Below are 14680 nucleotides of genomic sequence, written 5' to 3'. Positions count from 1 at the left end.
GAAAGCAATTCTTTGCAGAGAGAGTGGTCAGGATTGGAATGGCTGCCCAGGGAGGTGCTGGACTCACCGGCCCTGGAGGTGTTTAAACTGAGATTGGCCATGGCACTTAGTGCCATGATCTAGTCAATGGACTGGAGTTGGACCAAGGGTTGGACTGGATGATCTCTGAGGTCTTTTCCAACCCAGTCGATTCTGTGACTCTGTGATACATTGGTATAGGGCTCCTTTTAAGACTGATATTTGACCCTGAACGAAACAAGATTATTGGAAGGCCAAAGCTTTGGAGCAAAATGATACTATGGCCTTTGGCAGGAAAAAAGAGCAAAATAAATCCCTGAAGCACCCCAGGCAGAATGGGAATATTTTACTACCTGTCAGCCGAGCCTTTGATAAGCCTACGACAGGTTTCCATTTGTACATCCAGGCCCCTTTTCATACTACACATTTCCATATATTCATGAAGGTGGCGATTCATGTCACTCTTGGCTGTGGCCAATTCCAGCTGTAAGAAATAGGAGAAACAAAATAAAGAGGAAATAATCAGCCAAAGGTGACTTGTTAGCAGCTTCTCCCAGCTTCACTCCATTTTACAAACTGGTGGGGATGCTAAAGCTGCCCAGAGCAAAACCAGAACACCCGCACAATGTATGCACGACCTCAGCTTAAAAACAGCTCAACACTGTTTTTAAACAGCCCTGAGTGTTTTTTCTGCTGCTTGGCATCTTGTTTGTCAACACGCAGTAATTAATGAAAGCATATTCTAGGCAGGGCAGAGACTGTGCGAAGCTACAGCTGTTGTGTCTGGCAACCTTGGAGGCCACGTCTTGTAAAGCATTTCCCAGGGTGACGGTGGATGTGCAAGACAAATAGGGGAAAAAGAATAATAGTGCATTTTCATTCTCTTTGTTCTGAAGGTTCTCTCTCCACTGGCTACAGATTTCTGCTTACACAACAATAATGCTGTACAGAGAATGGTATTTAGGAAAGATCCCAAGGGCATATCAAAGAAAAACACCTTTGCATTCTTAGATCTAAAGATATTCCACCTTTCCTCTGTGGGTATACCAGACCAAAACGCTGTTTTCATCCACTAGAAACAACTCACGTGGCTATGAACCACTTCCTTACCTCTATCTGCCCTATTGTTTCTTGGTATTCCTTGTCTCTCGTTTTAAAGAAAGACTCTGTTTCATGGATCAAGTTTCCCAGGTTTTCTTCCTGCAGGGGAAAGAAGGACACAAAGAATTAGCCAGAACCTACCAAGGAATTCAATAGCAGACAGAAGATTTTGTTATTTAACGTCATTGAGAAATGCAAGTTGTTATGCTTTTTCATGCAAAGATTTTTTTCAATACATTTTTATCCACGGAAGGAATATTCTGCTTCTCAAAACTAACATACCAGGAAACACATTTTTGTACCATGACCACGGCTTTGGACACACAAAGACAAAGCCTCTGATCAAGGAACCTGGAAACCAAGGCTCCAGCAATTAAGCACATAGACCTGACGCATGCCAAAGAACCAAAACCAGGGATTTTCCTGAACCCTTCTCCGTCTGCTCACATTTAGATAGGTTATAATTGTTCACCAGCCATGAAACTCATTTTTTCCTTGCACTGACCACAGCACTACATACAGCTTTGCACTGGAATTCTCATTTTCCAATTCCATATTATTACTCTCGAGTCCTTTCAGTCTCCATTACCTCACACATATGCTTTGCACGCATTCATTCCTATTGAAATTCTTCACTGCTAGATAAAGCAAGCTCACCCCAGCACATTACCGATGAAAATATTGCACCTATGAACATGTGCTGTCCCAAAGGAAACATCCTGCTGGACACCAGCTCCTGTGTCATCCTTGCTTTGGATTGACAAATAGCACATCGCAAAGATGCTAAAAGAATATAATTGTTCTCTCTTATTACCTACCTCCCTTTTCCAGAAAAAAATCACCATCAGTTTAGTGAGTATTAATTGTGTTTCCATCCTTTGGCCGCATCTGTGGCAGCTTTATCAGGATCGTACCTGCTCTCAATGTCAGGCTAGCCAGGCTATAGCTACACGAATCATTCCACTTATCCTTTTCTATGCAGAAGCGCTTTAAGGAGGAAGGTCAGAAAAGAAGGTGCTGGGGCACGGCGTAAGAACTTGAAAGGAATAAAGCCAGTGGAAGGAAGATTCAGGGATGTAAAGCACTATGTTAAAGACCAGGCACAGACAGAGCAGTCTTTATTCTGAATCTCCATCTACAAGACAAATCTACCCTTTCCTTGTATAATTTTCATTTAGAAGGATTTAAGCTTCTTAAAACCTTCAGAGTTTTCGCACGGAAGGTCTGAGTTCGGCAATATTCCTCTGATAGCTATGCTTATACATGCATACATGGGTATATGCAAATAAATCTGTCACTAATTCCAGCACGTGGCCACACATTATCACTCTGCCACTCTCCCTGCTCCAAAGACGACGTGTAGCTAAGTACGCTGCTTTCTGCAGTCCCAGCACTTCTCAGTAATCTCCGCAGTCTCAGAGTACGCCAGACGATCCACAAACGGGAAGACGTACATTAAACACGACCGGCAGTCAACACAAGACAATATTCAGGAGGTTGCTGCCTCAGCACCTTTCCACACCAGCGCTGATGGAGGAAGGCATGATTATTTCTTACCTACTGCTCTCATGCTACTCAGTAATTAAATAACAGCGTCACCTTTAAGATGACCTGCGCAAAGCCACACCTTGAAATTTCAATCTGTCTTTAGGTCTGTTTAAAAAGGCTCAGGAGTCCCTGAACGAGGCAGCACGCAGCCATTAGCTGACGGCGTGTGGGATCTCAAGGATTAAATGCAAGCTGTTTATTATCCACCAACACCGGGAGATTCCTATTGACTGGGAAGATGGAAGCACAAGATTCACAGGTTCAGAAGATCCCCGGGGCCTTACACAGTCCAGCAACCACAGCTGCTTTGTTTGGGATGGAGTATACAGACTTCACCATCTTCCACAGACCATATCGAGCTTATTTTTCTCCCCCCCACACTACGTGTACTATTTTGACAATTAAAGTGTGAATGTTCATCTAGAGAAAATGAGACACTGTGTGGAAGATACAGGGCTTTAGATAAGCGACTGCTTAGGGTGACAGATTGTGTGATGCTTCTGGAACAGCGAGATGCGTTGGATCCTTTGACACTCGCTTGGTACTTTTAAAGACTCGGTTTGAAGGAGCAGAGGAAATGAAGTTTGGCAAATGAACTGATTGCACAGACTGAAAAGCAACCATAGAGAGAAAACACTAAGAGGATTTTAAAAATCAAAGCAAGTTTGCGTGGCAAACTAGATCCCCAGTCAAACATCCAAAGGCTCACATGGCTAAAAGAGCAGCTGAGGGATACAGTTTCTGCAGAGAATAGTTCAAGAAAATAATGGATATAAACTCACCTCTCCTTGGAGGTCAATTGAAGGATTGCAGTTTGTGAAGTCTTCCCAAAGAAGCAACGTTTCCTCATTCTCCTCCCATGTTAAACTATCGCAGTCATCATCAAAATCGAATGTCTCACGACTGTTAAGATAACAGGAAAAGCATGAGTGAAAAGCACTCCAGCCCCACTCCCCCAGTCCTTTAATTAATCTTCTAGAAAAAAAGAGACTACAAGAACTGAATGAGGGAGACAATGCAGCGGCTGAAAAGCCTCGCGGTTGTTACAAACAGGCTTTGCCACTGTCCAAGTCCCTGTTCCTGGGCTCTTTGCCACCCCGGAGCACAATAAGAGCTCCTTGTCCTGTCCCCGGTTCCAGCACACAGCCCAGCTCTGTCCTCCAGATGGTGCTGCACATTAGTTTCCCCTGGTTTTGCAAAACCACAAAAATGTTTTACGCTATTCTTTTATAACATGGGAAAATAAGCCCAAACAGTTTGAGGGATTTTACAAGAAACAGCCACTAGAAGACTCCCTGCTGATTTTCACGCTGAAGTTCGGCCAACGTTCTCCCTGCAGCACTTAATGTTATTTTCAAAAGTGAAAAAACTGAACCCCGAAATGATGCGCAAGGTGAGTATAGATACTTATTGTTGACTTGAAAAACAAAGATACCACTACAGCCACTTAAGACTGAGAGCAAACAGTGGCGAGAATGGCCTTTAACACTGTTGTTTGGTCAGTTGTGCAAGAAAAGCAAGTTTCCGAAGGCACTCGGTCCCTTTTGGTTTGAACAGCAGCAGGGTGAAACACGAGTAGCTGCTTCTTGTCTTTGTCAAGGAGGCCTGACAAAGTCTGAACTTGCTCCCAGAAGCAGTCTGCTCATTTCAGATTGATTCATTTTTGTTACGTTAGCTCACTTCCTTTGAAGCAGATAACATCTCAGGCCGGAAGCCCAGTCCGATACTGTCCTTAGGAGGCTGAAGAGCTTGGCAAAAGACACAGACTATTTGTCTATGCTCAGCATGACTTTTAAAAAATAATTCTTGAAAAATCCAATAAACTTGGACATATGTGATTATGCCTTTTGCAATTCACCTTCTTCAAAGCAGTTTCTTTTTGCAAGAGCTATCCCTGTCAGGAAGTCCCGACTGCTGCTTTTACCCATACACACCGCTCAAAGCCAATTGCATTTGGAGTTTTTACTACTGCACACCTAAAGATTAAGTTCATGATAGATAAAATGCAAGTTGCTTTCAGTTTCTGTTAATGAGATAAGCTATTCAGTTATTTGTAAAATAGTCTTTTCTACCTCATAAAGCCCCCAAACCCAGATATCCTTAGACATGTACCATTCTCAGTAAGTCATGAACACTTTTCTACATCAACCCTATTTGCATGTAACAAGATTCCTGCAGCACTATGTGCCAAATAAGGACCAGATAAGAATGGCATTAGCAACACCACTAAAAACTGGGTATCACAGCACAGCTTTAAGAACAAACCCCAAACCTAAATGCATTACCAACCTAGTAGCTAAATTTTAGCCTCTTGCTTTTCTAAAAAATCCACATTATCTGCTGTCACACTGAATTCTAGCAGTGGAGAAGTCAAAAATCTGTATTTATTACACTGAATATTAATAAAGGCCTAAAGACTTTAAAACAAGAGTCGTAACAAATGGAGTTACCTACACCTTTTGTACAAAACATGCCCCCCTATGCATGAAATTCAGGTGGAAGGAGACACAGCCCCTGAAAACAGAACTTTTGGCACCAACTGACAGCAGAAGAGGAGCTAATGCTACTTAGGGTATTTCTGGTGTACTCCTATATATTAAATACCGTCCAACACAGGGAATTCTCCTCTCTGGGAAAGTCAGACCTCCTCTATTCAAGGGACAAAGAAAAATCAGCTTCTATTAATTTTATCTGAACTTCCTTGGAGTAGGTACCATCCTGGCAGCTCGGGTTCAACTCCTAGTGAGCACCGGGTGGAGGAAAATAATACTTCTGCAAGCATATAGAAATAACTCAATGAGTTCTGGGATTAAAGCTGCATTTTGGAATAGATTTTCCCCATGATACTCACAGCTGATTAAACATCCGCTTCATTTCATCCGTGATGTTCAAGGAGCAGCTGACCTCATCGTCAGAGAACCTGCCGTTGTCTCCATCCTGCTCAGAGAGGTCGTCGTCAGACGTGAGCTTGCGGTCTTTCTTCTTGGAAGCCACCTTAATTGGAGAGAAGAGCAGTAACTAGAAGGTTCAACTGAGGTGCTGCGCCGTGAGGGGTGGGAATAAAGAAGGACAGGCATTAGGTTTGAGCAAATATAACTGTTCATCAGCTCCCGGGCAATTCAGGGGTTGCTCGTATTCAGGACAGGAGTTGCGTCTGTTAATGAGTGGTGAACACAGAGCACAGGGAAGCGGTTCGGAGGAGCGGAGAGCAAAGCAAGCTGCAGGCTGCCAGCGCTCTACACAAGTTCATCTGGTCACCAACACCAGTCCAGGACCCACCAGAGGACATGCAGAGGTTAGAATGACACGGGGTCAAAGCGTTAAGCTGGCGGGAGCGCCCAGGCAGCAGGCTCGAGAGCAATGACAGAACTCTCCCTCTCCTGCCACCACCACAGCTCCCAGCGTCGAACCACCACCAAAGAGTAGATGGGAAACCTTTCTAAAGAGCCTCCATTCCCAGCCCAGCAGGCTGCTGCTCTTCAGGTTGACAAAAGAAGGGTTAACTGGGCCACAGAAACACCTAGACAACCTCAAAGAAATGAAGCTCGTAAATGCGCAGGGACGGATACCCCTGCAAAGGGCACAGAGGATCACGTCTTCATCTGAGGACCGGGAACATCGACGACATTCACAGATGGTGCCACAGAGTCACAAACACACAGTTTGCTCCCAAATTAACTGTCGTTTTTCCTCTACTTGGCACATAAGCCGTCCCTTATTGTTATTCTCTGTGTCGATCATTTTAACCACTGCATGCTTGACCAAAAGCGTGCTTTGGAGTTATCTTTGAGCAGAAAGACAAAGCAATTCTATTCAAAGATGAGAAGGAATCACCAGCACGCTTCAATGGCTCAACTTGCTACAAAAATAATTGTTTCCAATAAGAAAGTTTGAATCTTTTGGGACATAAAAGAAAAAAATAATAATAATAAAAAAATCAAACATTTTGGCTACTTCACTATAGCCAAAAAGCACAACCAGTAGAGACCACAAGGATCTTTTATGGTGGTTTTGTATGGCATTTAGCACACTATATGGCATCACTATACAGAGAAAAGCATCAGCCTCACTGAAAGACTGCAGACACATTTAGATCGACGCAGAGGGAAGCTGGGTTAATCACAACCGGAACCGCAGCTATGACAGAAGTCCAGCTGCACTGGGAGTTACAGGTTTGCTCCACACAGAGCTGTAGCCGCTCGCTTTCGGAGCAAATTAAACGACTTTCCTACCAGCACCAAGGAGCCACAACAGCTCAAGGAAAGCAACTGGAGTTTCCAGTCTCACCAAGCAGTCAGAAGCGTTATTTCTGGCCATGCAGCTTGAGCCAGAAATAAGAACATTTAGATGACAGCTCCACAAGCTTAAAACTTCTCACTTGTGAAGGGAACAAATGTGAGGAAGCCACGTGTACAAACCGAGACTCCGTAATGCTTTTATTTCCCCCCTGCATTAATTGTAGACTAGCATCAGACTGACAGTGTGTCTTAAAGGTCACCCTGAGACTTCTTTATTGAAACTCTCTAAATTTTGTGCTCTTAGAACTAGAGTTTCTGCAGAAGAGAGCTACACTTGAAGACTGAGAAAGAAGAAAATATGGCTACATAGAGAGATTTCAAGAAAAGGCAAACGACCTGGACCACACTCCTCAACACTGCTCCCTCTTGTCCTACCCTATGGAAAATTCATGGCCTAATCACCTGGAATATCTTGGAAACGTCTTCCGAGTTGCGCTGCTGCGCGACATCGCACAGCTTGGCTGTGATATCGATTCGCCGACAGATGTCCATGTCCACCTTCATGGCCTTTTCTTGAATCTTTGTGTCCAGGTCTGTCATGGGCTGCAGGAAGGACAGTAGTGATTATCTTCTATTATTATACAGTTCAGGAAAGAGGAGATACCCCACAGTATCTCTCTAACCCCAGGGCATACCATTCTTAAGCAATATTACATAGTGTTCTCTGGGAAAGGCAGTACACAGACAATCTAAAGAGACTGGACAGCTAACAATTAACATTCATATCCAATTCTAATAAAATTTCAACTTGATTTGCCACCAAAAAACCCTATACCCACCCCAAAACAACTGCTACATGTGGCAACAGTACACTTTTATGGGTCAATAGTGCTCTTAAAAAGGAGGAGAAAAACCCTGTTGAGCATGTGCAGAACAGAATGGAACCTAAAATCTGCTGAGTGTGCAAACTTCCCTCCCTTTCAGACAGAAAAATGGTGCCTGCCAGGAAAAGCTGCTTCTAAAACAGAATCCAGGCTACACGGCAACTTCATACATACCATGAAAACCTAAAATCAAGATTGGATCTAAAGAGATCCATGAAAGCTTGTGACACTGGAAATCCTCCTCATTGGCATTAGCCTGGCTTCCGGCCCAGCAAAAGTTCTACATGAAAAATATTGTGTCTCGCTTCACTCTGAACAGTAATTATAACCATAATCTATAAGAGATACTCCCACTCAGACAGTACAGCTGGCTCATTATGAAGAAGGATTGTTCCACAAAAAGCCTATTTTCCAGCCTAGATGAGACTTACCCTGTTGCAAAGTATCACTTCAGGGGCTAGGAAATGCTTCCACTTTGAGCAGAAAAGCAGAAAAACTCTTTGCAGAGCTTTCTTAAATACCAAATCCTCTTCCCAAGAAGAAAGCTTAGGGTTTTTTTTTTTGTTTAGTTTTTAAATTATTAGAGTTCTTCTCCAGCTCCTGTCAACCACCTTTGGACAATTTAGAGACAATCTTATCAGCCGAATAGGTACCAGGGATTCTTTTCCACAGGAAGGCGAGAGTCACAGGCCAACATTTTGCATTTCTCTGCTCTAAATATTTCCACAGAGGGATTCAACACAAGCGTTCTCAGTGCTTTCCTTAGGCTGCCTTCTCCCTTGCAGAGTTTGCAAAGCCTATAACGCACTTTCTCTCAGGTTGAGGAGGATGTTTGCATTCGCCACCACCCTTTTTGTACACACCGAGCAACATCTCTTCCTCGCTGAAGAAGTCATCCCAGTGATACAGCCCTGACGAGTTTCTCCCTTTCACACTGCCTCTAACCACGCATGCCTTTTCTCAATTAAACACCAAAAGAAGAGACAGCTAATTGCCGAATTTCACATGAACCCATCTAGCGGCCCTGAGAGAATGTATTTGACACCAGGGAGCAGGTTCTGCAGGTTTGTATAAAGACGGAAGGAAGCAGTTCTACCCAAAATTACAGAATAAACGTAACAGGACATATTCATTATACAACTTGGATCAGCACTACTGCAGTCTTACAGAGAAAGGCACCGTACTTAACGTTCACCCGGCTTATCTTACTAGATAACTGCATGTATACATGCTCTCGGTATGTCTAAATATAAGAAAAAATTCCTCAGTTGTAGCCTAAAAGATCTCTCGGTTCTGAGGAAAGATTCTGAGGAACTTCCTAAGAAATCAAGGATTTAAAAACAAATAAATAAATTAGGTGAAAGCAGTACTGGGAACCAAGTCAGATACCTGAGCCAGTGATAGTGGGTTAATCCCTTCAGAGCTTGCATAAAGGGAGTTGGGAAACCCATACATGTTCCTTTTTGAATGTGATTTTTTGTGACCTGGAGCAAAACCCCCTCGTTAGCGACAGCCGGTGCTGCACCATCGGTGAGGAGCCCTTCGCCCTAACCTGCCACTTTCCAACATTTTAGTTTTTGCCACGGCTGCAGAACGGGGAAGGGAGGGAAGAGTCCGGGTTATGGGTTAAGCGGCGAGTTAATGCATCTCCACAGACCAGACGGGAAGCAGGGGGCAGGGTGATCTGTCTGATGCATTAGGTCATCGAGGCAGCCATAACGCTAACTACGAAGCGGCACTCACTAAAACCAGAACCTTTTTATGAATGAAGCCATTTGCATGACACACACATCTCACAGAGGCAGTGGGAGTCGGCCGCTCCGCTCTCCTGTGTACTTACATCACTCATCAGACCCTTAAAGACCACAAGTTCTGCTTTCAGCCTCTCAATCTTTTCATTTAACTCCTCCTGGAGAGCTTCCGCTTCCTGCGCCTCCTGCCAGAGAAAGCACACCAAGAATTAAGAGGGCGACACGCGTTTCCTCACATAACCCCGACAGGGCCGATAAGGCACCTCGCCACCCCCGCGGTTCACTTTGTCACAGAATTCTGCCTGCTTCAGCTTCCAAACATTAACACTAACACTATTCTCTAGCATACAGGCAGCTGCTCTAACTAGAAAATAGATTTTTAATTAAAAAAACAACTCAAAATATTACTAGCGTAATAAAAGGTGCAGAGAAAGCCCATACTTTTCAATATATGCTATTCAAAACTTACCTCTCGCAAGGTTTCTACCATAGATTCCAGACTCATTCTTCTCGTCAGTTCCTCTTCCCATCTGAGAGACAAAGATTTGCAAGTGAAGTGTTAATTATGCAAAAAACCCAAATCACAAGTCTTCTGGTAGCTGTGGGGTGATGACAGTTATTTGAAATGTACAGCAGATGGTCCCTCTCACTTGTACACCCGCAAATCAGGAACATTAAGTCTGTAAGAGAATAAAAGCTAAAACCACTTTCATTTGGACCAGTGCTCTTCCTGCTCCTCTGCGCAATATTTGGTTGCAAATAAGGTTGGGAAATTTTCAGTGCAAAAAGAATGAGGTGAAGGTCAGTTATCTGAATCAGCCGCCTTCCTATTTATCTGTTCAGTCCAATGAATTCATAGGTTTATGTGACTTTTACATCAGAATCCTCGATAATCTCCATGCGTGAGGGATTTCTCAGCACCGCAGTTGCAAGGAGAGGACTCGGGCAAACACCCTCAACGCAGCGTCTCCAGCTCGCTGCTGCTGCAGCGCTGCAGGGGCGGAGCGGGAACCGCAGCTGCAAACTGGATCACGAAACCCAGTCTGCTACAACACCAGGAACGACGCTTTGGGAAAAGAAACTTTGGATGCCACGTGATTAAAATAGTCCCGTGAACATTATCTGGGTACCATCATGATAATTTCTGTTGCTACCTCAACACTTTTTAGAGTTTAACTGAACATGGCAAACCACAGGCCCAGAAATCTATTAAATAAAAACATTAATTAAATCAAATCAGACAAGTGCAGTGGCAGGATGACACATGGGCTACATCAGGCTCTTTCCTGCTATTGTGGTGCAGGAACACCCCAGGTTCCGGTATAAGTTGGGGAATGACCTATTAGACAGCAGCGTAGGGGAAAGGGAGCTGGGGGTCCTGGGGACAGCAGGGTGACCATGAGCCAGCACTGGGCCCTGGTGGCCAGGAAGCCAATGGTACCTGGGGTGGGTTAGAAGGGGGTGGTCAGTAGGTCAGAGAGGTTCTCCTGCCCCTCTGCTCTGCCCTGGGGAGACCACACCTGGAATATTGTGTCCAGCTGTGGCCCCTCAGTTCCAGCAGGACAGGGAACTGCTGGAGAGAGTCCAGCGCAGCCACCAAGATGCTGAAGGGAGTGGAGCATCTCCCGTGTGAGGAAAGGCTGAGGGAGCTGGGGCTCTGGAGCTGGACAAGAGGAGACAGGGGGGACTCATTCCTGGGGATCAAGATGGAAAGGGGGAGTGTCAGGAGGATGGAGCCAGGCTCTTCTGGTGACAACCAGTGACAGGACAAGGGGCAATGGGTGCAAACGGGAACACGAGAGGTTCCACTTAAATTTGAGAAGAAACTTCTTCCTGGTGAGGGTGGCAGAGCCTGGCCCAGGCTGCCCAGGGGGGTTGTGGAGTCTCCTTCTCTGCAGACATTCCAACCCGCCTGGACACCTTCCTGTGTAACCTCATCTGGGTGTTCCTGCTCCATGGGGGGATTGCACTGGATGGGCTTTCCAGGGCCCTTCCAGTCCCTGACACTCTGGGATTCTGTGAATATCCAACGTAACAGTGTCCCAGTTCTCCACTCTACAGCTGAAGTTTGATTTACACAGCAAGACTTGTTGTGCATATTTTTCCCAGCAAAATGTTTTACTGCCAAGCAGGGCAAAATATTTAGGCTGAAATTTGCATTTGTCATTAAATGTTTTAGCTCTTATTACCATATCTTATTTATTTTTTTTTTACTAGTAATTACATGTACATTTCTACAAAAATAGTAACTTTGTTTTCAGATTTTAATATTAAAGGCAAGAAGGTGAAATTAATTAAAGCAGTCAAATATATTCGCAATCTGTAAGATGGTCTCCTTCTGTTACAGAGTGTTGTGTGCCTTCAATCGTTCCTCCTGGTCTTTCTGCCAGCCCGCTGTCATTTATGGATGCAAGTCAAGCAGACACTGCAAAAACTGATACGCTGCTTTAAGGTTTTAACTGTTGAAGTGAGGAATACTGGCTGCATCCAGGTTATCTCCCGTATTATTTGCAGCCCTACGGTGTGTCGTGCATTCTGCGGAGAGGGACGTATTTTTGGAAGGCGTCTCTGCATATTTTTACTGACTCTGCCAAAAGCTAGCGAAAAATATTAGCATTCCTCCCCAGCAGTTCAGCCTTTCTGGACAGTCTCCAAAATGACGCATCTCAGAGGCTGCTCAGACCAAGTTTCCTCAGCCTGCAGAAATTCCAGTAGTTCGATTGCTTCTCCTTGTGCCAGTTCAAGTGCATTGTGCAGAACAGTGATTTACAGCCCTAATTCCCTTCTGTCAAACTCAAGACGGTGTCTTCAAGAGAAGAGGAAAACGATGCCTTATTTTATACTGATACGCATCTTCCCCACAATTTCTGTGTTTTGCTTAATTATAGGAACAATAAAACAACTGGGTAATTTGTAACCAAAAAGTGCATGCCTAACAGAAGGAATTTTACACTGGACTGATAATAAGGGTCTTGCTAACCATTAGTATCGTATTCTCAACCTCAGAGCACATTTCTCCCACCTCCTACCAAGCTGATTAACCTCATTTAACAGCTAAACCCGCCAATCTTACTTTCTCCTCACGCTTAAACCTCAGGAGACTATTTGTAGCCAAGAGAGGAAGGAGACGGATGGGAAGGTGGAGGCTGACAATGAAGCAGAGGATTAATTCTCTACATTTAAACTTCCAAGGAAGTGAGACAATAGGAAGATTGCTCATTCATATCATCATCCTGTATTTGCTGTAACACACAAGACTGAATTTAAAAGGGACCTTGGCAGCTGTGCTGCTACACACACGCCAACAGAAGCGGCGGTAAGGAGCCCGCATGCCACCGAGATGCTAACTATGGCTCTGCTGTCTTTAATATTCAAACATACTCTAAATTATTCTCCCAGTGACCAATAACTTCCCTTCAGTTACCGATTAAAGGCAGAGCCAGTGATGCCACTCGTGTGTGCAGCCTAAAATGTCACTGGAAGGGACCAGAACCTGCTGCTGCCTTGGTCTCGAGGAACGGGAAACGCCACCTGATTAACCATCTCCGCAGCGTAAATTGGGGCGGGCAGGTGAGCTCTCGGCTGGATAACCACATGAGAAGCAGCGGCAGGAAGGACGAGGACTATAAAACCCAAAGGGAAATGGTTTTACACGCTATAAGCTAAAAAACACACCAGTCGTCACAGATTCGCTGCAGGATATGAACCAGCCAGCTGCTCCTGCTGCTCTCACGTACACTTCATTCTTGGCTCAGATGCATCAATTGCTAGGATTTCCAGCTGTATCCCAAAATCTTTTTTCCTGACCTAGAAAGGCAAACCTTGCCATCTAAATCTACTGGACTTCCAAGGCTGCTTCTTATATTTTCAGTTATTTCTTTAATAAATCAATCGATCAATCAGCAATAGGAATTTCACAGCTAACCAAGCTTTTTTTTCCTTCTTTACTGTCCCGCCAAGGATGTTTTAGTTGCAACCACCTACCCATCCCCCAAATAATCTGAATTTTGGAAGCTTTGGATCTCTTCCCCTGTTACCAGATGTGACGCGTTACATTCCAGCAGCGTTTGGTCATCACAGCTTCAGGCCCCAAACTGCTCCTGCATCACGTCTGACACAGCTCAGAGGAGAACAAAGGATGCTGGTTTTCTTTAACGGGAATAGTGACATTACAAGGATATTAGGCAAACAAAACACATGAATAGTGAGCTGGGATTAACATTGCTTAAAGTGGGGTTCTTGGAAAGCTGAGTCACACCACAAACTTCTGTGTTTCCTTTGAAATTGGAAGAGTAGCTACCAGTTTACCCATAGCAACACCACCTCCTACAGTGGAGAAAGCTCACAGAGACACCTCAGAACTGGACAGTGTCCCTGAAAAGCTTCTCTAAGTTTTTAAGCCTTAATGAAATTAAACTGAGCAACCTATGTTGACACAACAGGCTTCAAACCACTTTCCCTGTGCCAAGGAACACAAACACCTTCCTTTCTTCTCTCTCAGTATCATCAAGTCAAGCTTAAGAACACAGACCAGAGCACTACCCATTGGAGCACATTCACAAAGCCTCTTTAGAACAGAAATCGCCTTTCCAAAAATCGTTCAGCAATTTTCTTTGAAAAACCTGGGATTTTTAGATGTACGATATTATTTTGACATATTTTGTAAGCACGTTGTTTGTTGTCTAATATAAACCTAGTGTTTTAAATATGTTTTTTGCTCAAAGCAGAAAGGTACAAGTAGATCTGTTGATAGTTAATGATGCCTGGTGGTATCAGCTGCACCATTTCTTTCAGTACAAATATACCTCCCTCAAGGAAGCCGATATTCCTCCAACAACATTTAATGACAATACATTTTTTTCCCATAAGAAAAAACTCCTTAGGAAGACCCTTCTTCCTGGTAGTTTTATGCAGAGAAGAAAACCACCAAACAGAAACAGAATCACACAAAACATCCACAGTGGTGTAAGTTTTTCCCCGTCATTCTCTCAGGTACTGACTCCAAAGCTTTTCACTGCGTTTTGTTATTGATGGGGTGTCTTCCCATCAGTTCATGGGACAAAAGCAGTGGCAGAAAGGAAAACCTAATAGCTCGAGTGCTCAAGTCCATAACAGGAAACAAAAGTGTTAGTTTGAGCAA

The 14680-nt window shown here is 44.1% G+C and overlaps 1 protein-coding gene across 2 annotated transcripts in view; it reads right to left on the bottom strand.

The window, feature by feature from the left end:
• The window catches only part of IFFO2 (intermediate filament family orphan 2), a 37141-nt gene that overhangs the window by 2496 nt on the left and 19965 nt on the right, over positions 1–14680 (bottom strand). The window contains exons 2-8 of one of the 2 annotated variants that reach the window (XM_005507984.4): positions 10010–10070; positions 9630–9725; positions 7368–7508; positions 5519–5661; positions 3450–3570; positions 1129–1218; positions 372–502 (exon numbers count right to left, since the gene is read on the bottom strand). In XM_005507984.4, the coding sequence (XP_005508041.4) occupies positions 372–502; positions 1129–1218; positions 3450–3570; positions 5519–5661; positions 7368–7508; positions 9630–9725; positions 10010–10070 (783 nt within the window). The remainder of the gene's footprint in view (positions 1–371; positions 503–1128; positions 1219–3449; positions 3571–5518; positions 5662–7367; positions 7509–9629; positions 9726–10009; positions 10071–14680) is intronic. The other variant, XM_065038097.1, reaches the window with a different exon arrangement.

Source organism: Columba livia, chromosome 21 (genome assembly GCF_036013475.1).
Source record: "Columba livia isolate bColLiv1 breed racing homer chromosome 21, bColLiv1.pat.W.v2, whole genome shotgun sequence".
NCBI classification, from domain to species: Eukaryota; Metazoa; Chordata; class Aves; order Columbiformes; family Columbidae; genus Columba; species Columba livia.
The sequence above is the reverse complement of the archived record's forward strand: the minus strand, read 5'-3'. Positions and strand labels throughout refer to the sequence as shown.